This window comes from Pongo abelii, chromosome 6 (assembly GCF_028885655.2).
Source record: "Pongo abelii isolate AG06213 chromosome 6, NHGRI_mPonAbe1-v2.0_pri, whole genome shotgun sequence".
NCBI lineage: Eukaryota > Metazoa > Chordata > Mammalia > Primates > Hominidae > Pongo > Pongo abelii.
Genome location: NC_071991.2, coordinates 40,330,552 through 40,354,514, shown reverse-complemented (window position 1 = coordinate 40,354,514; position 23,963 = coordinate 40,330,552). Strand labels below are relative to the sequence as shown.

The 23,963-nt window shown below is 48.6% G+C and overlaps 1 protein-coding gene across 9 annotated transcripts in view; it reads left to right on the top strand.

Moving 5' to 3' along the window:
• Positions 1 to 3,911, top strand: part of OGDH (oxoglutarate dehydrogenase) — a 481,925-nt gene extending 478,014 nt beyond the window's left edge. For 8 of the 9 annotated variants that reach the window (XM_054558872.1, XM_054558877.2, XM_054558874.2 and 5 more), the window contains 3 exons: positions 2,062 to 2,225; positions 2,419 to 2,573; positions 2,716 to 3,911. In XM_054558872.1, the coding sequence (XP_054414847.1) occupies positions 2,062 to 2,225; positions 2,419 to 2,573; positions 2,716 to 2,836 (440 nt within the window). In that variant the 3' untranslated portion in view covers positions 2,837 to 3,911. 9 annotated transcript variants of the gene reach the window in all.
• Positions 3,912 to 23,963: the final 20,052 nt, after the last annotated feature.

Here is a 23,963-nt window from a genome sequence, read left to right as displayed (position 1 = left end):
GACAGGGTTCCACCATGTTGGCCAGGCTGGTCTTGAACTCCTGACCTCAGGTGATCTGCCCACCACGGCCTCCCAAAGTGCTGGGATTACAGGCATGAGCCACCGCACCTGGCCTGTTGTTAGTATCTTTTGATGTACAAAAGTTTTTAATTTTCATGAAGTCAGATTTGTCTATTTTTTCTTCAGTTGCCTGTGACTTTGGTGTCATATCTAAGAAATCATTACCAAATTCAGTGTTGTGAAACTTTTGCCCTATGTTTTCTTCTGAGTTTTATAGTTTTTGCTCTTATGGTTAGATCTTTAACCACTTTGAGCTAATTTTTTTGTTTTGTTTTTTATTTTTTGTTTGTGTTTTTTTTGAGACAGAGTCTCACTCTGTCGTCCAGGCTGATGCAATCATAGCTCACTGCAGCCTCATTTCCTGGGCTCAAGTGATCCTCCTACTTCGGCCTCCCAGAGTACTGGGATTACATGTGTGAGCCACTGTGCCCAGACTTTTATTCTTTTTGTATCATAAATGGAATTGTTGGCCTAATTTCCTTTTCTTACTGTTCATTGTTAGTGTATAGAAACACAACTGGTTTTGGTTACGTGTATATGATGCGTAGTGCTTAAGTCAGGGTATTAGGGTGTCCATCACCCGAGTATGATACATGTTTGTTAAACTTACTCCTTTATCAAACATTGAACTTAATTCCTTCTATCTAACTGTATGTTTGTACCATTCAACCCACTTTTCTATATTTTTTTGAGATAGATTCTTACCCTGTCACCCAGGTTGGAGTGCAGAGGCGTGGTCATCATGGTTCACTGTAACCTCTGCCTCCCAGACTAGAGTGATTCTCCCACCAAAGCCTCCCAAGTAGCTGGGAACACAAGGTGTGCACCACCGTGCCTGGCTAATTTTTGTACTTTTGTAGAGACGGAGTATCACCATGTTGCCCAGGCTGGTCTCGAACTCCTGAGCTCAAGGGATCCTCCTGCCTCAGCCTCCCAAAGTGCTGGCCAACCCACTGTTCTCTATCTGAATATTTTCTCTGATTGTGTTGAAAGTTTTTATATTTGTAAAATTCTGAGCAGCAGAAACGGAGTAAACATGGGTTTTTTTAAATATAATTTTTATATATATATATTTTTTTTTGAGATGGAATTTCACTCTTGTTGCCCAGGCTGGAGTGTAATGGCTCATTCTTGGCTCACCACCTCCGCCTCCCGGGTTCAAGGAATTCTCCTGCCTCAGCCCCCCGAGTAGCTGGGATTACAGGCATGCACCACCATGCCTGGCTAATTTTGTATTTCTAGTAAAGACACCATGTTGGTCAGTCTGGTCTCAAACTCCTGACCTCAGGTGATCCGCCTGCCTTCAGCCTCCCAAAGTGCTGGGATTTACAGGCGTGAGCCATGCGCTCGGCTGGGAATTTTTTTTTTTTTTTTTTTTGTGGAGATGGAGTCTTGCTCTGTTGCCCAGGCTGTAGTGCATGATCTCGGCTCACTGCAACCTCTGCCTCCTGGGCCCAACCAATTCTTCCACCTCAGCCTCCCAAGTAGCTGTGACCACAGGCGCACACCACCACGCCTGGCTAATTTTTTGTATTTTTTTAGTAGAGACGGGGTTTCACCATGTTGCCCAGGCTGGTCTCGAACTCCTGAACTCAGGCAATCCGCCCGCCTCGGCTTCCCAAAGTGCTAGGATTGCAGGCGTGAGCCACCGCACCCAGCCAGGATGTTTTAATATACTCTTGTCCCCGAAGTCTGAGCCAAGCTGTTTTGAAGGCTAGCCTGGTGTTACTTGATACCCAGAGCTGGCCATGTCTGCTGTGTATTTGTTACACATAACATGCTTTTCAAAGTGCGCCTGGTCTGAGCAAATACAGGGCATCAGAGGCTGGTGAAGGGGAGGCATCTCTAACCCTTGAAAGCTGCGTGTCCTGGCAGCAGTCCCTGGCACAGCCCTGGCTCCAGGAGCCCTCTGCTCACACACAGCAGAAGTGAGATGGGCCCAGGAGAGCTCTCAGCCACATCCCTGAGAGAACCAGCCTAGCCATAGGAACTCTCTTGTAGGAACCCACTTCCAGCGGGTGATCCCAGAAGATGGCCCTGCAGCTCAGAACCCAGAGAATGTCAAAAGGCTTCTCTTCTGCACCGGCAAAGTGTATTATGACCTCACCCGGGAGCGCAAAGCACGCGACATGGTGGGACAGGTGGCCATCACAAGGATTGAGCAGGTGAGGGCAGGTGGTGCCATCAGGGTGTCCCCCCAGCGGGGGTCAGGGCTCTGGTGCCTTCACAGAACAGCCTTGCCTGGGGTGTGGCCCTCAGGTTCCTGACCTTCCCTGCTCAGAACACCAGTTTCCCTTTGCTGGATCTTGCCTGCCCTCTGAGTTTCCTCTTTTTGATCTGACCCCTGCTGTCTCCTAGCTGTCGCCATTTCCCTTTGACCTCCTGCTGAAGGAGGTGCAGAAGTACCCCAGTGCTGAGCTGGCCTGGTGCCAGGAGGAGCACAAGAACCAAGGCTACTATGACTACGTGAAGCCAAGACTTCGGACCACCATCAGCCGCGCCAAGCCCGTCTGGTAAGGCCTCAGTCCCTGCCAGGAAGGCTGTGGGACCCTCCCCTCAGGCCAGTAGGCAGTTAGCCAGGCACATGCAGCAGAGGGATGGGCTGGGCCAACTCAGTGGCCCCTGCCCTCACTGCCCCCTCCTTCCATCTCTCAGGTATGCCGGCCGGGACCCAGCAGCTGCTCCAGCCACCGGCAACAAGAAGACCCACCTGACAGAGCTGCAGCGCCTCCTGGACACGGCCTTCGACCTGGACATCTTCAAGAACTTCTCGTAGACGCTGCCTAGGGTTGCTTGGGCCACTGCCCTCTCCACACCCATGACTGCCCCTTGCTTCTCAACTAAAGAATAGTGCCTCAGCGCTGCCCACACCACTGCCCTCCTCGCTGTGCCACCACCCCTCCCTCTGCTCTCGTAGGAGTTAGGCTGTCGTCCCCCTCCAGTGCTTGGCTGCCCCACAGGCCACACGCTGCCCAGGCTCTGCTGACTTCTGAGCAGTTTTCCAGGAGGCCGGGGGGAGCGGGAGGAGGAAAGGTAGCCCCCGAGGGATGTCCTTGGGGAGGGGTCGGCTCTGGCCACAACCCTCCCCACCAGTCTCACCCACTAGGGTAGGGACTGAGCCTTGTGTGGCTTCCTAGTGTGCTGGCAACCCCTGTCACCCAGCAAGGCACAGGCTCCTGTATTTGAGACTAGGATAGCTTCATCTTGAGCCTGAGCCTTAGAATCTGTAGAGGAGCCTGGAGTCAGATCTAGCCATGGCTGGCAGAGGTTTCTAGGGTGGGCCCCAGCTGTGGCGTGAACTGAGGATGACCTGGGGCAGCTGGCAGGAGAGAGCCTTGGCCTGACCTGGCACGGAAAGGGCAGCTTCGGGCTCTGCAGTGTCCATTATCTGCTGTTCCTTCGAGGGTTCCAGGCTGTGTTTGGGGCCCAAGCATGCCCCACCCACCCCGCCTGGGCCCAGGCAGCACCTGGAGCCCACAGAGTCTGTGTGTAGCCAGGAAGCCCCGCTCAGGTCGCCACCGCCGGGGCACTGGCTGCTGTATCTTGGTCCTGTTAACCCTCCACCTCCACCCACGTCCTCCCTTGGCCTCCCTCCTCACCCCAACCACTCTTTCTTTCTCCTTTTAACCCAATGGAGACTCTGATGCATCATTTTCTTGGCTGTGCCAAAGCAGGTCAGAAGAGGGAGAGGAGGGGCTGGGGGTGAGGGGCCAGCTGCCCCTCATTTATCACTCTGACCTTCACAGGGACAGATCTGATTTATTTATTTTGGTTAAAAAAAAAAAAAAAAAAAGGAACAGAAACAACTTTGCATTGCATTGGCTTGACCCATAAACTAAGTTATATCCGTGGGCGTGTCTGCTGTGTCTTTCTGTCTGTTCTGCCTTCTCCGCTGAGGGGATGGGGCTGGGCCAGTCCCCTCCTAACCCGCCTGGGAAGCAGCCCCCTCCTCACTCCTCATTGGACAGGGGGAGTGATGACCACTACCTACAGGCCCTCGCAGGCAAAGCCGTCATTGTGAACATGGCAGAGACGGCCTGGGCTGCCGGGCTGTTTGGGTGCAGTCCTGTTTCTGAGCTTTCCCTGCTCTGGGTCCTTCCCCTGGCTCCACCTTGAAAAAGTACTCTGCACTCTGTGCCTCTCCGTTTGAGGCAGCATGCCTGCGGGTTCACCCTAACCACACGTTTGTTAATTAGTGCTCCCCAGAGCCCAAGCAACGATTCCAACCTGGAGATGGGGCCTCTCACCAGCACACACCTGGGTCCCCTCTGGCCAAGAGCTTCATCCCATAACAAGCCAGGTATTGGCTTCCTGAGCACTCAACCAATCTCACCCCTGAGGAAGAGCTTAAGTGGGGTCAAGCCTCTGACCCACCACCCTGTTCTCTAGGGAGCACCTGCCTGGGTCCCTTGATTTGTCCTGTTGTCGCTTTGCAGCATGGCCCAAGGTTCTTCTGATGGAAGCATGACCACCAGCCAGTGCCAAGTGGAGTGGGTCCTGGGGTGGGCGTGAAGAGCTGCTGCCACCACCCCCAGAGCTGTAGACAGGTGCTCCTGCGTGCGTCTGCTGATGACCAGTGCCACCTCCCTGTGCCTCACCACTTACCCAAAATCCTATCCAGGCTGGATGGCTCACGCTTGTAATCTCAGTACTATGGGAGGCCAAGGCAGGAGGATCGCTTCAGGCCAGGAGATCAAGACCAGCCTGGGCAACATACCCTATCTCTGCAAAAAATTTAAACATCAGCAGGGTGTGATGGCGCATACCTGTAGTCCCAGCTACTCAGGAGGCTGAGGTGGGAGGATCACTCAAGCCTGGGAGGTCAAGGCTGCAGGGAGCTGTGGTTGCACTCCCGGCTGGGTGACAAAGCAAGGCCCTGTCTCAACAACAACAAAAAATAGATTTTGGAAAAATGGCCTCGGTGTGCTGCAGCAAGGGAAGCTGGGACTCACCTCGATGCTTCCCAGCTGGCCAGGGAAGTGGAACATCTGGGTGAGCAGAGCCCAAACTGGTTCTGAGGGTCTAGGAACACTTCCCAGAGAGTGGGGCTTGAGTTGGTTCCTGAAGCGGCTCAGCACGGTGACCCCTAGGTTGTCCTGGCAGTAGTTGTGACCACAGGAACAGGCAAAGCTCCTCTGGAAATTCGAAGTATGTGGCGGGTCTTTGCAAGTTCTCACTGCAGGTCTGTGGCCTTCAGCACCCTGCAAGGAGAACAGGGCTTTGTAAGGGCTCTGGAAAGATCAGGAACAGTCAGAACATGCTGACCAGGTGCTCACACATGACGGCTTGCAGATGGTTCCCTGGTTTTGTTCTGTTTCAGTTTTTAATTGTCCCATTTTCTAAAATTGGAAAACAATTGTTAGAAGGAAGAAGCTCCACGCAGTCTAGGCAGCATCTTGTGTGTTTAGATGAGACTTCATGGGCCAGGACCGGGGGGGGGGGGGGTGTGTGTGTGTGTGTGTGTGTGTGTGTGTGTGTGTGTGTGTGTGTGTGTGTGTGTGTGTGTGTGTGTGTGTGTGTGTGTGTGTGTGTGTGTGTGTGTGTGTGTGTGTGTGTGTGTACCTTCATGGGCCAGGACCGGGTGTGTGTGTGTGTGTGTGTGTGTGTGTGTGTGTGTGTGTGTGTACCTTCATGGGCCAGGACCGGGTGTGTGTGTGTGTGTGTGTGTGTGTGTGTGTGTGTGTGTGTGTGTGTGTGTGTGTACCAAACAGCAGAGTGACATCAGGTGACAGCCTTGGGTTAGCATCACAGATGTAGCAGGCATGGTGTGGTGTGGGTGAGCTGAAGGCAAATGCAAACCGTTTTTAGGACAAACAGGCCTTGTTCTGGTCACTGGTGAGCAGCTTGGCCCAGACTCACCCCTGAAGCTCCTGAATTGTCACCGGTGGGGCAGGGCAGACGGGGACATAACCTACCCAACATCACTGCCAACGTCCTTGTGCTTTTCTGGATATAAAAAAGGTACTTCTGGATCCTAAATACCTAAGCTAGATGTGAGAGCGTCAGCTTGCTCCACTGGGGAGGGAACTTCAGAGCCAGACCCCCTCACCCAAGTACTACTGCTGGTGATGGGTGGGGTGGGTGAGGTGAAAGAGAGGCATCACCAGCCCCGTGAACTCAGTGTGGTCTGAGAGCTAGTGCCTTCTGGAGGGGGTGGGGGATGGGGGATGGGGAATGACAGGCTGAGGCTTCACTCCATCCGCATGTTTGTGCAAAGGTGTCCACACTTGAGAAGGGAGAAGAGGCTGTCAGCCCCTCTGGAGTGACTAGGAACCCTACACCCGGATTCCCTCCCTTTCCTCCAGCAGAAACAGAATTGGAATCAATGTCCAGTGATACTTCAGGCCTAACTTTGGTAGGGTAGTGAGCTCCCTGTCGGGATAGTATTCAACTGGGATTTCACTGTACAGAGATGGTAGAAATGTCCCTGTGTAGGATTCCGTGATCTTGTGACCAGCAGGTCTCTGCTCAGGGACCCTTGCTCTGCCCACTCCAGCGTATGCTAGCACACCTGGCTCTCTCAGTCGCCAAAATAAACCATCAAAGACTTCCCTGAATGAGGGCCAGAGCAGGGGGTTTTCTCCAGGATACCCAAAGGGGCCACATTACCCACCTCCTAAGGCCTCATTCCCCCACCCAGCCTCACCCATCTTCCCAGACCTCTCCTCCCTAGGGCCTCACCGGCCGCCAACCTGGCTCATGGGCTCAGGGCCCCAGATTGCCATGGGAACTTCTGTTAACTCCCAAGTGCCCAAGTCCACCCAGGCACCTGGCCAGAGGGTCTCCCCCTCCAGCGCTCTATCCACTGGTGTGTCGGTTGTGGTTTGTCAGCCTTGAGACCTGCCAAGACCCTGTCTCCTTTCCACCTCTCCCCAGCGCAGAACTGGGTTCTAGTCTGCCTCTGGAACTCTTGACCTGGGCACCCTGAGTCCCTTCCCTGCCCAGACCTCTACCCTGTGTAGGGAACCAGCCCTAGTGGGAAAAGTCGCTACTGAACAGGCCCTGAGGATAGGGTTGTTCCCTCTGTGCCAGGTCTTCTCTCTCATTTCCTCTGCTCACTCTGGTCCTGAAGGTCAGGCTTAACAGAGTTTAGCACTTAAGTTCAATGAAGGGTCTGGGCTGTGGATCAAGGAAGAGTTTTGCTTAGTTCTGGAGTTAGCAAAGCCGCATTGCCTCATTTGTCACAGCCAGAGGCCAGGAAAGGAAGGTAAACAGATTGGTGACCAGGTTGGTATGTCCAGAGGCTGTAGTGGTCTGTGGGAGCAGATGTTACTGGCACCCAGAGGTGTTGGAGGGAAATGGGAGGAGCTTAGAGATCCAGGTGAGATAAAAACTTGGGCGGAAGGCAGACAGATGTCAGGAAGGCTTGCCTGGCCAACCGCAACGTGGAACTGGGAGAGAGTAGGTCAGAGGGGTGTGTAGGGGGTGGGGGAGGCTGAATTTGAAAGCTTTGTGACCTCCAGGTGGAAATGTCAGGGAGGCCATTGGCTTTACAGATCAGAGCAGGGAGACGCACTGGGTCCTATGAGTCATCTGTGGGTGGGGGTCCTGGCCCCTGGGGCACTGGATAAGACAGTGGGAAGAAAGGAGGTGGGGAGCAGGCCCCCGACAGCTAACCATGTGCTTCTGCAGAGCAGGGGCTGAGTCTAGATGTCCAAGGGGAGTCTCCTTTTCTTCTCCACTCAGCCCCAGATCTTGTCCCTCCCTAGGTTTTTGGTTTGGTTGGTTGGTTGGTTGGTTGGTTTTTGGAGACAGAGTCTTGCTCTGTCACCCAGGCTGGAGTGCAGTGGTGCGATCTTGGCTCACTGCAAGCTCCGCCTCCCAGGTTCATGCCATTCTCCTGCCCCAGCCTCCCGAGTAGCTGGGACTACAGGCGCCCACCACCTCGCCCGGCTAATTTTTTTGTATTTTTAGTAGAGACAGGGTTTCACCATGTTAGCCAGGATGGTCTTGATCTCCTGACCTCGTGATCCGCCCATCTCAGCCTCCCAAAGTGCTGGGATTACAGACGTGAGCCACCACACCTGGTGTCCCTCCCTAGGTTTTTTTAATCAGCCATGCCAGTAACCTGGCAGTGCCACTGGGCATCCTGTACCCCTTATTCCCTCCCCCTGCTGGGGCTGTGCCAGGAGCCACCTGCTCGTCTCTTCAGGGCTGTAGGACTGCCTTGTTACTGCAAAATGATCTTCAAACTCAGATTGGATCCTGTCTGTCCACTGTAGGAAACCACTAGCTCACCTTCCCCAGCAGTCTGGTTGCTTAGGGGGCTGTTCTCCCTCCCCACTGGTGCTCCAGGCTGCACAAAGAGGCCCTGAAGAGGAACTAGGTGCCCCCTCCTCTTCTCCTCGCTCCCTCTCCCTGGAAGCCCTTTCCCTGCCTTGTCGGCGGAGCCCACTCCCTCCCAGCCCACCCTGTCACTCAGGAGCTGTGTGTGTGTCACCATCCTGCCACTGGCTTGTTTGCTGTCCCCTACATTGGCTGCAGTGCCTGGCGCATGGCAGGGACTCCCTTGGGCTTCCAGGATGAAGGGATACTTGCTTGTCTATTATATTTTCCCTCCATTGGAGAGGTGGTAACTAAAGACTGAGCAGAAAGGCTGGTAATAGGAAAATGGAACAGGACTTTGGCCATCATTTCAGGAAGCTACCATAGCTCTTTCCTTCCAAGACTCAATACCAGAGCCCCTTATGCCACGGTGGGCCAGGTCCTGCCTTGATTTCCAAAGTTCGGATGGGACTCCCTACCCCCTCCCCACCCTTCATCCAGGGCTTATTTACTGAGTGGCTGGCACTTGCTCTTTGGGGTTCAAGGCACCACAAACGTGTTCATTCTGTGTTGTAAGAACCTTCTAACTCCTGCCCAATGCTGGTCATTTCTACTTCCCCGAAGGGGCCTCCTGGAACTGTCATTGCAGAATTGTAACTGAGACAGTGACAGAGGTCTGACCTGGCCAACTCCATCCTGTTTCTGACCTCCAAGCTGTCTTTGTTCATTCCCGGGCACAGGCTGAACTAATTTTAGGAGGAACTTAGTTTATAGTTTGTAGTTTGAGACAAATATAACTGCCTTTTCCCAAAACAAACCCCCTTCTTGCCTGGGATGAGACTGCCTTTATAGGACTAACAAATTAGTCAACAGGTTAGAAATTTTGGTTTAGGAGTCATATCCCTGGAGGCTACAAGATTCTGATGCTCCCCAAGTCGCTCCTGGTGATAACATCACTATTGTAAAACCTAAGATAAGTGCTTGAGATATTTTGCAGACCCTGCACTAGATGGATCAGCTGGCACCACTCAGATTGATAAACTGGCTCATGTGATCTTGTGGCCCCCACCCGGGAACTGACCTAGCACAAGAGGGACAGTTCAGTTCCCTATAATTTAATCTCCAACCCATCCAATCAGCACTCCTGACTCACTGGCTGCCTCCCCCTACCCACCAAACTATCCTTAAAAACTCTGATCCCCAAATGCTCAAATGCTTGGGGAGACTGACTTGAGTAATAATAAAACTTCAGGCTGGGTGCAGTGGCTCACGCCTGTAATCCCAGCACTTTGGGAGGCCAAGGCAGGTGGATCACCTGAGGTCAGGAGTTTAAGACCATCCTGGCCAGCGTGGGCTGCAGCCCCTCAGAGGCTCACTGCAACCTCTGCCTCCCAGGTTCAAGCGATTCTCCTGTCTCAGCCTCCCGAGTAGCTGGGATTACAGGTGCCCACCACCACGCCCAGCTAATTTTTGTATTTTTAGTAAAGATGAGGTTTCACCTTGTTGGTCAGACCGGTCTCAAACTCCTGACCTCAGATTATCCACCTGCCTCGGCCCCCCAAAGTGCTGGGATTACAGGAGTGAGCCATCATGCCGGGCAATTTTTTTCTTTTAAATATACATGGGTTTTTGCCATGTTGCCTAGGCTGGTCTCAAACTCCTGGGCTCAAGTGATCCACCCTCAGCCTCCCAAGTTCTGGGATTACAGGCATGAGCCATCACACTCAGGAGTTTGAGAACAGCCTGGCCAATATGGTGACCAAACTACGTCTCTACTAAAAATACAAAAAAATTAGCTGGGCATGGTGATGCATACCTGTCACTAGTTGGGTATTATTTGTTTGGATCTGTTTCTGGGTTTGCTACTCTATGAATTGATCTTTGTCTTTATTCTTCACCAATACCACACTGTCTTTTTAGTTATGTAATGAATTTTTTATTTTTTTGAGACAGGGTCTCACTCCGTCAACCAGGCTGGAGTGCAGTGGCGCAGTCTTGGCTCACTGCAACCTCCTCCTCCTGGGTTCACGTGATTTTCCTGCCTCAGCCTCTTGAGTAGCTGGGATTACAAGTGTGCACCACCATGCCCGGCTAATTTTTGTATTCTTGGTAGAGACAGGGTTTCACCATGTAGGTCAGGCTGGTCTCGAACTCTTGACCTCAAGTGATCCACCTGCCTGGCTTCCCAAAGTTCTGGGATTGCAGGCATGAGCCACCGCACCCGACTGCCTACATGCTTTTTGTTTTTGTTTGTTTGGTTGGGTTTTTTTTGAGACGGAGTCTCGCTCTGTCACCCAGGCTGGAGTGCAGTGGCACGATCTCGGCTCACTGCAAGCTCCACCTCCCGGGTTCACGCCATTCTCCTGCCTCAGCCTCTCCGAGTAGCTGGGACTACAGGCGCCCACCACCACGCCCGGCTAATTTTTTGTATTTTTTTTTTTTTGGTAGAGACGGAGTTTCACCGTGGTCTTGATCTCCTGACCTCGTGATCCGCCCGCCTCGGCCTCCCAAAGTGCTGGGATTACAAGCGTGAGCCACCGCGCCCGGCTTGTTTTTTTGTTTTTTGTGGTTTTTTTTAGATAGAGTTTCACTCTTGTTGCCCAGGCTGGAATGCAGTGTTGTGATCACAGCTCACTGCAATCTCCACTTCCCAGGTTCAGGCGATTCTCCTGTCTCAGCCTCCTGAGTAGCTGGGATTACAGGCATGTGGCACCAAGCCCAGCTAATTTTTGTATTTTTAGTAGAGACGGGGTTTCTGCATGTTGGTCAGGCTAGTCTCGAACTCCCGACCTCACGTGATCCGCCCACCTCAGCCTCCCAAAGTGCTGGGATTACAGGCGTCAGCCACCATGCCTGGCCGGTTGGTTGTTTTTTAAGACAGTATCTGGCTCTATCGCCCAAGATGAAGTGCAATGGTGTGATCATGGCTCATTGCAGCCTTGACCTCCCAGGCCCAAGCAATCCTCCCACCTGTCTCCTGAGTAGCTGGGACTACAGGTACATGCCACCGTGCCCGGCTACTTTTTGTATTTTCTGTAGAAATGCATTTTCACACTGTTGCCCAGGCTACCTACATGTTGGGTTTTTTTATTAATTAATATTGAAACAGGGTGTCACTCTGTCACCCAGGCTGGAGTGCAGTGATGCAATTTCAGCTCACAGCACCCTTGACCTCTCAGGTTCAAGTGTTTCTCAGGTTTCAGCCCCCCAAGTAGCTAGAACCACAGGCATGTGCCATCATAACTGGCTATGTTTTTTGTTTTTTCTTTTGTAGAGATGGGGTCTTTTATGTTATGCAGACTAGTCTTGAACTCCTAGCCTCAAGCGATCCTCCTGCCTCAGCCTCCCAAAGTGCTTGCCAGGCAAGGTATCAGAGTCCAGCACCAGGAAGTTGTCGACTCACGGGTTGGTAGGAAGAATTTACTGACAACAGTATAGGTTTGAAAAACGAAAGTTTATTAGAAAGGAAGAACGCTTCCGCCAGGCACCGTGGCTCAAGCCTGTAATCTTAGTACTTTGGGAGGCCAGGGCGGGTGGATCACCAGGTCAGGAGTTCAAGACCAGCCTGGCCAACATGGTGAAACCCCGTCTCTACTAAAAATGCAAAAATTAGCTGGTGTGGTGGCAGGCACCTGTAATTCCAGCTACTTGGGAGGCTAAGGCAGGAGAATTGCTTGAACCCAGTAGGCAAAGGTTGCAATGAGCCGAGATTGCGCCACTGCACTCCAGCCTGGGCAGCAGAGTGAGACTCCGTTTCAAAAAAAAAAAAAGTAAAGGAATAAAAGAATGGCTACTCCGTAGAAACAGCAGCCCATTTTTATGGTTGCCCATTCTTATGGTTATTTCTTGATTATATGCTAAACAAGGGGTGGATTATTCATGAGCCACATTTTTAGACCATGTACGGTAACTTCCTATCGTTGCCATGGCATTTGTAAACTGTCATGGCACAGGTGGGAGTGTAGCAGTGAGGATGACCAGAGGTCACTCTCGTCACTATTTTGGTTTGGGTGGGTTTTGGCCAGCTTCTTTACTATTTTATCAGCAAGGTCTTTATGACCTGTATCTTGTACCAACTTCCTATCTCATCCTGTGACTTAGAATGCCTAACCATCTGGGAATGCAGCCCAGTAGGTCTCAGCCTCATTTTACCCAGCCCCTATTCAAGATGCAGTTGCTCTGGTTCAAATGTCTCTGACATTTCCCTCCCCCTCTTTTATAGGAGAACCCTTAATCCTAAAGGTTGCAGAGGGATGAAGATCCATCTTCTGTAACTTCTTCAGCCAGAATAGGGGCGATGACATTCCTGCCTAACTATTGGGTCTCTTGCATTTAGGGTAGAGAGGAACCCAGTCAGAAAACTGGTATGGCGAGGGCCATTCATAACTTTTGAGTTCCAACAAAAGGTGATTATCTGGGGCCAGGAGCAGTGGCTCAGACCTGCAATCCCAGCACTTTGGGAGGGCGAGGAGGGCAGATCGCTTGAGGTCAGGAGTTCATGACCAGCCTGGCCAACATGGTGAAACCCTGTCTCTACTAAAGATGCAAAAATTAGCCGGGAATGGTGGCGTGCGCCTGTAATCCCAGCTGTTCCCAAGGCTGAAGCAGGAGAATTGCTAGAACCTGCGAGACGGAGGTTGCAGTGAACCGAGATTATGCCACTGTGCTCCAGCATGGGTGACAAAGTGATACTCCATCTAAAAAAAATAATAATAAGCCAGGCGCGGTGGCTCACGCCTGTAATCCCAGCACTTTGGGAGGCCGAGGCGGGCGGATCACGAGGTCAGGAGATCAAGACCACAGTGAAACCTCGTCTCTCCTAAAAATACAAAAAAAATTAGCCAGGCGCGGTGGTGGGTGCCTGTAGTCCCAGCTACTCGGGAGGCTGAGGCAGGAGAATGGCATGAACCCGGGAGGCGGAGCTTGCAGTGAGCCGAGATCGCGCCGCTGCACTGCAGCCTGGGCCACAGAGCGAGACTCCGTCTCAAAAAAAATAAAATAAAATAAAATAAATAATAATAATAAGTAAGCTTATCCTCATTCCTACACAAAGTGTACAACAATAATATATTCCAAAACAATAAAGCAAAATAAGTGAAATTATCCCAAGTAATCTAAATAAGAAGGCTTTCAATGAACTGGGCTACTGTTGGAACCAAACTGATATGAAGTTGCTAGCTGATTCCAATGCGTCCAGAATTAGAATACTGATCCAGATTTTTACATTACCCATCCCTTCTGTTTCTTTTGAGCTGCAGCAAGAGATTACTGGTTGGTTCACAGAAACAAGCAGTTAGTCTAAATTGCAGGAAAAAAACGTAAAAGCAACTGATGAGATTAGAATATAATAACAAGTGTACCATACAAAGCTCTTGAAACTTAATTTTTCTCTCTCCAGTTTCCCCCATTTTCACTAAAGACAAATCATAGTAAGACCGATTTGCTTTATTATGCTTGGCCTGATTATTTGTATAAAGTCCAGCAAGAATAATTACTTGTCATATAGGCTTTTTTAATTAGCTTTAATGGAACTCTGTTCCATAGAAGGAATCTCATATAAAACTTTTTTTAGGCCAGGCGCGGTGGCTTATGCCTGTAATCCCAGCACTTTGGGAGGCCAAGGTGGGTGGATCACCTGAGATCAGGAGTTCAAAAACAGCCTGGCCAATATGGCAAAACCCCATCTTTACTGAAAATACAAAAACTAGTCAGGCATGGTGATGCACGCCTGTAGTCCCAGCTACTCGGGAGGCTGAGGCAGAAGAATCGCTTGAACCCAGGAGACAGAGGTTGCAATGATCTGAGATCGCACCACTGCACTCCAGCCTAGGTGACTCTGTCTCAAGAAAAAAAAAAAAAAAAAAAAAAAACAACTATTTTTAAAGCCGAGCCCAGCCATGGGTTTATACCATCAAATACCTATGAGTTGGGTAAATTCCTCTCCTCTTTATGTTCCAAGATAACTTGGGACTCCTGGAATTGTCAGAAGTGACATTCTGCCTGGGCGAGGTGGCTCATGCCTGTAATCCCAGCTACTCGGGAGGCTGAGGCAGGAGAATCACTTGAACCTGGGAGGCAGAGGTTGCAGTGAGCCAAGACTGTGCCATTGCACTCCAGCCTGGGTTACAAGAGTGAAACTCTGTCTCAAAAATAAATAAATAAAAATAAAAAATAAAATAAATAAATAACCAATTCTTTTTTTTTTTTTTTTTTTTTTTGAGATGGAGTCTCGCTCTGTTGCCCAGGCTGGAGTGCAGTGGCATGATCTGCAACCTCTACCTCCTGGGTTCAAGCAATTCTCTGCCTCTGCCTCCCGAGTAGCTGGGATTACAGGCACCCACCACCATGCCCAGCTAGTTTTTTTGTTTTTTGGTTTTTGGGGTTTTTTTGAGATGGAGTCTCACTCTGTCACCCAGGATGGAGTGCAGCGGCATGATTTTGGCTCACTGCAACCTCCGTTTCCTGGGTTCAAGCAATTCTCCTGCCTCAGCCTCCTGAGTAGCTGGGATTACAGGCACCCACCACCATGCCCAGCTAATTTTTTTGTTTTTTGGTTTTTGGGTTTTGTTTTTTTTTTTTGAGATGGAATCTCACTCTGTCACCCAGGATGGAGTGCAGTGGTGTGATTTTGGCTCACTGCAACCTCCGTTTCCTGGGTTCAAGTGATTCTCCTGCCTCAGCCTCCTGAGTAGCTGGGATTACATGTGTGTGCCACTGTGCCCGGCTAATTTTTGTATTTTTAGTAGAGACGGGGTTTCATCATGTTGTCCAGGCGGGTCTTGAACTCCTGACCTTGTGATCTGCCCGCCTTGGCTTCCCAAAGTGCTGGGATTACAGGCGTGAGCCACCACACCTGGCCATTTTTTTGTATTTTTGATAGAGATGGAGTTTCACCATCTTGGCCAGGCTAGTCTTGAACTCCTGACCTTGTGATCCACTCACCTCAGCCTCCCAAAGTGCTGGAATTACAGGTGTGAGCCACTGCACCTGGCCTAAAATAACCAATTTCTCCAGTTGTGTCCTGTTGCAAAAACAAACAGACTCTTTTTTTGCGGGGGTGCGGGGACAGAGTTTTGCTCTCGCCGCCAGGGTGGAATGCAATGGCATGATCTCAGCTTACTGCAACCTCCGCCTCCCAGGTTCAAGCAATTCTGCCGTCTCAGCCTCCCGAGTAGCTGGGACAGCATACAGATGCCCAGCACCACGCCTGACTCATTTTTGTATTTTTAGTAGAGACGAGGTTTCACCATGTTGGCCAGGGTGGTCTTGAACTCCTGACTTTGGGTGATCCACCCACCTCGGCTTCCCAAAGTGCCAGGATTACAGGCGTGAGGCACTGCGCCTGGCTAAAAACAGATTCTTATTGCACTTATGCCAATAACTACATTGCCATAGGTTAAGAATACTCACAACTAGTTTCCAAATTCTGGAGAAATCAGGTAGAGAGAAACAAATATGCTCTAAATTTTGTTCACTTTACTCAATTGTTAAAAGCTGTAAATAGCTAAAAAGAAATTTTTTCTTAACGCTGAAAAACAAAGCAAAGGATTAGTAACATTTTAAGCAAATGTTAAAAAAGATTACTTCAGGCTTCTATTAGTTCAGTACATGCAGTTAACTCCTGTTTGATAGTCATGAACATTTCAGCTCTTCATGAGAGTCCTGAAAGTTTTTTCCTCTACTCTAATGTCACAATCTCAAAAGTTATCAGAAACCTGCATTTAAGAACATCTGTTAGAGTTCTATAGTTGATTATAAACCACCTTCTAAAGAGGAGCAAAACAAGACAACAATTATTTATGGGTGACAAAACGTCTTAGGACAGCCACAGTCAACAACACGATTGACAAAGAAATTTGGTTACCTCTGTGGCATACAATGACTTTATGTAACAATTATAATTATTAATAACATATACTAAGTCATATCTGAATTATGAGTTTCCCATTATTTTGGAACACCTACCAAGAACATATTTATAAAAATACAGCCTCAAGAAAGCCAAATACCATTTCAATTTGACAATGCTTCCTGTATGATTTTTGTACCAAATAAGACAAACTTTCGCCTTTATATTAGTGTATTATTAATGTTAAATCTAATTCTCAATAAAACCTTATAGACATATATACCCAATGTCAATGTTTAACCATAAGGTAAGATTCTCATAAACCTTTTATAACCCTTTACAAATTTTTGTTAAACAGCATATTATAAGCAGGTTTTTGCTTTAAGAAAAACATATTTTGCTTTTATTCCAGTGTTTACTTTACAGAAAAACTGAATAATATCCCCTTAACTTTAGCCAATATATTCACACAGAGAATTTTTTTTTTTTTAGACAGAGTCTCACTCTGTCATCCAGGCTAAAGTGCAGTGGCATGATCTTGGCTTACTACAACCTCCACCTCCTAAGTTCAAGTGATTCTCATGTCTCAGCCCCCTGAGTAGCTGGGATTACAGGCTCATACCACCATGCCCAGCTAATTTTTTTTAATTTTTAGTAGAGACTGGGTTTTGCCATGTTGGCCAGGCTGGTCTTGAACTCCTGACCTCAAGTGATCCACCCAACTCAGCCTCCCAAAATGCTGGGATTACAGGCGTGAGCCACCATGTCTGGCCCATACACTGAATTTTTTAAACAAGATTATTTATTTCTTTCTGTGTGTTTTTTTTTTTCAAGATGGAGTCTCGCTCTGTTGCCCAGGCTGGAGTGCAGTGGCACAATCTTGGCTCACTGCAATCTCCACTTCCCAGGTTCAAGCAATTCTCCTGCCTCAGCCTCCTGTGTAGCTGGCACTACAGGCGTGTGCCATCACGCACAGCTAATTTTTTTTGTATTTTTAGTAGACATGGGGTTTCACCATGTTGTCCAGGCTGGTCTCGAACTCTCGACCTCAAGTGATCCACCTACCTTTGCCTCCCAAAGTGGTGGGCTTATGGGAGAGAGCCACCATGCCCAGTCTACAGGATTAATTTTTTACAAACCTTCCACAATTTGCTTAAACCTTCAGCTTTATTCCATCTAACTTAATACAATCATTTAACCCATTAATCTAGTCAAAAAAATTTACATTCCCATGACTTCTTATAATCTTTTACCAGAAACATATTTCACTTTTCTTACACACCTTGCATGTAAAACTGTTTCTTCAGTAGTCTCAATTACATGTTACAGTGTTAACTCTTAGTGACTTTTACTTTTAGTGCCAACCTTGGTAAGTTCGGGATTTTAATGATGTAATAGGTGTGGAGCCTAGGACTCAGACAGAAGTGCAGATAAGGTCTGACTCTTTCCAGCATCTAACTCCATGTGTGCCAGGCCTTACCTAGCTGTAAAGCAGGCAAGTTGTACAACTGAGAGTCATAGTGGCTTTTTATGAAGCATTTAGGAGGCTTAATCACTTTTCTTTTAGAGACAGAGTCTCACTCTGTCGCCAGTCTGGAGTGCAGTGGCACGATCTTGGCTCACTGCAACCTCCTCCTCCCGGGTTCAAGCAATTCTCCTGCCTCAGCGTCCTGAGGAGCTGGGACTACAGGGGAGCGCCACCACGCCCAGCTAATTTTTGTATTTTTAGTAGAAACAGGGTTTCACCATGTTGGCCAGGAGAGTCTGAATCTCTTGACCTGGTGATCCGCCCCCTACTGGCCTCCCAAAGTGCTGGGATTACAGGCGTGAGCCACCGCGCCCGGCCTCCCCCCTCCCTTTTATAAGATAACTCTTATTTATTTATTTTATTTTATTTATTTTTTTTTTTTTTTGAGGTGGAGTCTCGCTCTGTAGCCCAGGCTGGAGTGCAGCAGCGCGATCTCGGCTCACTGCAAACTCCGCCTCCCAGGTTCACGCCATTCTCCCGTCTCAGCCTCCCGAGTAGCTGAGACTACAGGCGCCTGCCACCAAGCCCGGCTAATTTTTTTTGTATTTTTTTAGTAGAGACAGGGTTTCACTGTGTTAAGCCAGGATGGTCTTGATCTCCTGACCTCGTGATTCACCCACCTCGGCCTCCCAAAGTGCTGGGATTACAGGCGTGAGCCACCGCGCCGGGACGAGATAACTCTTTTTTAAATGTTTTTATTTTTTTAGACAGCATCTCACTCTGTCACCCAGGCTGGTGTGCAGCGGCACAATCTTGGCTCACTGCAACCTCTGCCTCCCAGACTCAAGCAATTCTCCTGCCTCAGCCTCCTGAGTAGCTGGGACTACAGATGCGTACCACCATACCCGGTTAATTTTTGTATTTTTTGGTAAAGAGCGGTTTCACTGTGTTGGCTAGGCTGGTTCTGAACTCCTGGCCTCAAGTAATCCACCCACCTCGGCCTCCCAAATTGCTGGAGTTACAGGCATGAGACACTGTGCCCGCTCCATAAGAGAACCCTTAATCCTAAGGGTTGCAGACAGACGAAGATCCATTTTCTGCAACTTCTTCAGCCTGAATAGGGGCGATGACATTCCTGCCTAACTATTGGGTCTCTTGCATTTAGGATACAGAGGAGCCCAGTCAGAAAGCGTTGGTATGGTAAGGGTCATTCATAACTCTGAGTTCCGACAAAAGGTGATATCAGGAAGATTAATGTGTTTAATTTAAGAAAATGTTGAGTAAGCTTACTCTCAATCCTACACAAAAAGTATGACAACAATATATTTTACAACAATAAAGCAAAATAAGTAAAATTATCCCAAGTAATCTAAATACGAAGGTTTTCCATGAACTGGGCAACTGTTGGAACCAAGCTGATATGGGGTTGCTAGCTGATTCCAGTGTGCCCAGAATTAGAATATTGATTCAGATTTCTACATTACCCATCCCTCTTGTGTTTTCTGAGCAGCAGTCAGAGACCACTGGTTAGTTCACAGTGCTGACCTCCTATCTCACCCTGCAACCAAGAATGCCTTAACAGCCTGGGAATGCAGCCCAGTAGGTCTCAGCCTCATTTAACCAGCCCCCTATTCAAGATGGAGTTGCTCTGGTTCAAACGTCTCTGAGAATTGTGTTTGTAGACATTTTGGTGCCTCAGTGTCAGCAAGGGTTGCTCAACGAGTTTTGGCATGACGTTCCAGAGATGTATAGAAATTCTAATTACTGGCCAGGTGTGGTGGCTCAAGCCTTTTGGGAGGCCAAGGCAGGCGGATCACCTGAGGTCAGGAGACCAGCCTGGCCAACAGGGTGAAACACCATCTCTACTAAAAACTCAAAAAAATTAGCCATGCGTGGTGACGGGCCCATGTAGTCCCAGCTACTCTGGAGGCTGAGGCAGGAGAATCTCTTGAACCTGGGAGGTGGATGTTGCAGTGAGCAGAGGCCCAGCAACTGCACTCCAACCTGGGTGACAAAGTGAGACTCCACCTCTAAAAAAATAAAAAAAGGGAAGGCTAATTACTACGAATTTCCCCAGAGAAGGAGTTTTGCCTCTGGATGGCCTGTTAGATGGTCACCAGGTGGTCTTTGCTGTCCTCTAATTCTTTAGATAAGGAGATTTTGCCTCCGGGGCCTGTTCAATTGTCACCAGGTGATTTTGTCCTCCTCAGTGTGAGATTACAGGAATGAGCTACCCTGCCTGTCTCCCTCGAAAATTTTTGAGGCCGGGCACAGTGGCTCACACCTGTAATCCCAGCACTTTGGGAGGCCAAGGAGGGCAGATCACCAGAGGCCAGGAGTTTGAGACCAGCCTGGCCAACATGGTGAAACCCCATCTCTACTAAAAATACAAACATTATCTGGGCATGGTGGCACAAGCCGGTAATCCCAGCTACTCCAGAGGCTGCGGCAGAAGAATCACTTGAACCTGAGAGGTAGAGGTTGCAGTGAGCTGAGATCACGACACTGCACTCCAGTCTGGGCAACAGAGTGAGACAACGTTTCAAAAAAAAAATTCATTTGAGAGTGCAAAGTTGTCCTGATACCAAAAAATATGAGAACCATTGGCCTGTATGAAATAAGAAAATAAATGTCCTAGCCAGGCACAGTTACCTCTGCCTGTAATCCCAGCACTTTGAGAGGCTGAGGGGGTTGGATCACTTGAGGTCCAGAATTCGAGACCAGCCTGGCTAACATGGTGTAACCCTGTCTTTATAAAAAATACAAAAGTTAGCCAGGTATGGTGGCGCGTGCCTGTAACCCCAGCTACTCGGGAGGCTGAGGCAGGAGAATCGCTTGAAGCCGGGAGGCAGGGGTTGCAGTGAGCCAAGATTGCACCACTGCACTCCATCCAGCCTGGGTGACAGAGCGAGACTCTCTCAAAAATAAAAAATAAAAAAAAAAGAAAAAGAAAGAAAGAAAGTAAGTTTTCTAATCTTGTTTTCTCAGATTGTGAATTTGTCTATTTGGCATCCATTAATCACAGGGCCAATTGTATTAACCATATTTTCTTTTCTTTTTTTGAAACGGTTTCGCTCTGTCACCCAGGATGAAGTGCAGTGGTGTGATCACTGCAACCTCCACCTCCCTTCCCGAGTAGCTGGAACTACAGTCACTTGCCACCACGTCTGGTTAATTTCTGTATTTTTTTTTTTTTTTTTTGGTAGACACATGTTGCCCAGGCTGCTCTCAAACTCCTGGGTTCAAGCCCAGCCCACCTAAGCCTCTGAAAGTGCTGGGATTACAGGCATGAGCCACCATGCCCAGCTTTATTTTCTGAATCCCTTTTTTTTTTTTTTCAGGTGGAGTCTCGCTCTGTTGCCCAGGCTGGGGTGCAGTGGTATGATCTCAGCTCACTGCAACCTCTGCCTCCCGGGTTCAAGCAATTCTCCTGCTTCAGTCTCCCAAGTAGCTGGGATTACAGGTGCCTGCCACCATGCCTAGATAATTTTTGTATTTTTAGTAGAGACAGGGTTTCACCATGTTGAGCAGGCTGGTCTCAAACTCCTGACCTCGTGATCTGCCCACCTCGGCCTCCCAAAGTGCTAGGATTACAGGCTATTTTCTGTATTCTTAATGCTCTAGCATTTGTGACCTTGCTGGCTGGAGAAAGATTACCTTTCCTAGGGCTAGTCAATTCTTACAAAAGTGCTCGCTGAGAATATACCGTTTATATGCAAACTAATCAGTCTAGAGCCTATACACCCAACCATCTCCTTTATCAAACACTCACATACCAAGTGAATATTTCCCCTGGCTGAAATCAACACAGGGCCAAGTTCCAGACAACTTGGGACAGCCCCAATATCCCAAAGCCCACCAAAATTATTCAAGTGAGCAAATCCCAAACTATTCACCTTTCTCTGCCTTGCCTGTGTGAACCCAAAATATTTGAGAAAGGTCTCAGTCAATTTAGAAAGTTTATTTTGCCATGGTTAAGGACACGCCCAAGACGCAGCCTCAGGAGGTACTGAGGATATGTGCCCCAGGTGGTCGTGATACAGCTTGCTTTTATACATTTCAGGGGGACATGAGACATCAATCAATATGTGTCAGCTGTACATTGGTTGGCTCCAGTAAGGCAGGACAACTGGAGGTGGGGTCTTCCGGGTCCTAAGTGGATAAGAAACAAAAGGTTGCATTATTTTGAGTCCTTGATCAGCCTTCCACTGAATACACAATTTAGTCTCACTCAGTGACTATGCTTTTTTATATAAACAATAGGGCAGAGGAAGCAATCAGGTATGCATTTGTCTTAGGTGAGCCTCAGAGAGGTAACTTTGAGTTCTGTCTGACCTTTGTCAGACAGAAATTTCCTTGTGGGCAAATTGTGAGGGAGGTATGTGGTTTCTTATTTTTGTAGCTGTCTTATCTAGGACTAAACTGGGAGGAAGGTTTGCGCGACATAGTTGCCAGCTTGACTTTTCCCTTGGCTTAATGATTTTGGGGTCCCGAGATTTATTTTTCTTTCACACCTATCCCACAGAAACCCCAATAAAGAATCTGAGGCCAGGTGTGGTGGCTCACACCTGTTAATCCCAGCGCTTTGGGAGGCTGAGGTGGATGGATGGATCACCTGAGGTCAGAGACCAGCCTGACCAACATGGTGAAACCCCGTCTCTACTAAAAATGCAAAAATTAGCTGGGCATGGTGGCGGGCGCCTGTAATCCCAGCTACTCAGGAGGCTGAGGCAGAAGAATTGCTTGAACCTGGGAGCCAGAGGTTGCAGTGAGCCAAGATCGTGCCATTGCACTCCAGAATGGGTGACAGAACAAGATTCTGTCTTAAAAAAAAAAAAAAAAGAAGAATCTGGCGTAGGCTTCCCCCAGATCCTGCTTCTGCCTCCTAACGAAACTTGGTGCTTCTCCATGTGACATGGCATGACATGCCTCTTGTTTCTAGAAAAACTGTGAGTTACATTAAACTTCCCTTTCAATGGCATTGGTCTCCTCACTTTGTCACTTAGTCACCTCCATAAATTAAAATGACATGGGTACAAATGAGACAATGAGCCATATGGAAGTCTGGGAAAGAAGCAGCACAGGAAAGGGTATAGGAAATGGAAAGATAAGGAACTTAGAGAGGTCTGGGAGTCAGAAAGTCAGCTAGTGTGGCTGGAGCATAGTGGGCAAGGAGAGGAAGTAATAGGAGATGAAGGCAGGAAGACAGCTGGGCCAGAGTGTGTCAAACCTTAAAGGGACTGGGTCTTATTTGAGCATGAGTGCAATGGGAAACCATTACAGGGTCCTGAGAGGAGTGTCATGTGCTGGCTTATGCTTTACAGGGACCCCTTTGGCTGCTTTCTTTGAGGTAAGGGCAGAGGCAGGGAGACTAATCACTTTTCATCACTTCTATTCAACATTGCACTGGAGGTTCTACACAGAGCAATTAGGCAAGAAAATGAAATATGGCCAGGAACAGTGGCTCACGCCTGTAATCTCAGCACTTTGGGAGGCTGCGGTGGGTGAATCACTTGAGCTCAGGAATTCAAGACCAGCCAGGAATTTGAGAACAGCCTGGGCAAGATGGCGAAACCTCGTCTCTACAAAAAATACAAAAATTAGCCAGGCATGGTGGTGTGTGCCTGTAGTCCCAGCTATTCAGGAGGATTGCTTGAGCCCAGGAGGTTGAGGCTGCAGTAAGTCTTGATCTGGCCACTGCATTCCAGCCTATAGAGTGCAGTCTGTAGGATGACAGAGCAAGATCCTGTCTCAAAAAAAAAAAAACAGAAAGAAAAGAAAAAGAAGATGAAATAAAAGGCATTCAGACTGGAAAAGAAAAAGTGAAATTATCTCTATTTGCAGATTACTTTATATTTTACATAGAGAATACTGGTTGGGTGCAATGGCTCACGCCTGCAATCCCAGAACTTTGGGAAGCAGAGGCAAGTTGAGTATCTGAGGTCAGGAGTTCAAGATCAGTCTGGTCAACATGGTGAAACCCCATCTCTACTAAAAATACAAAAATTAGCCAGGTGTGGTGGTGGGCACCTGTAATCCCAGCTTCTCTGGAGACTGAGGCAGGAGAATCACTTGAGCCCAGGAGGCAGAGTTTGCAGTGAGCCAAGATTGCACCACTGTCCTCCTGGGTGACAGAGCGAGAAAAATAAAAATAAAAAATAATACTAAAGAACCTACTAAAAAAACTGTTAGAATTAGTAAATGAGATCAGCTAGATTGCAGGATACAAAAATCAATGTACAAAAATCATTTGTATTTCTACACAGTAGCAGTGAACAAACTGAAAATAAAATTTTTAAAAGATTCCATTTGGGCTGGGCA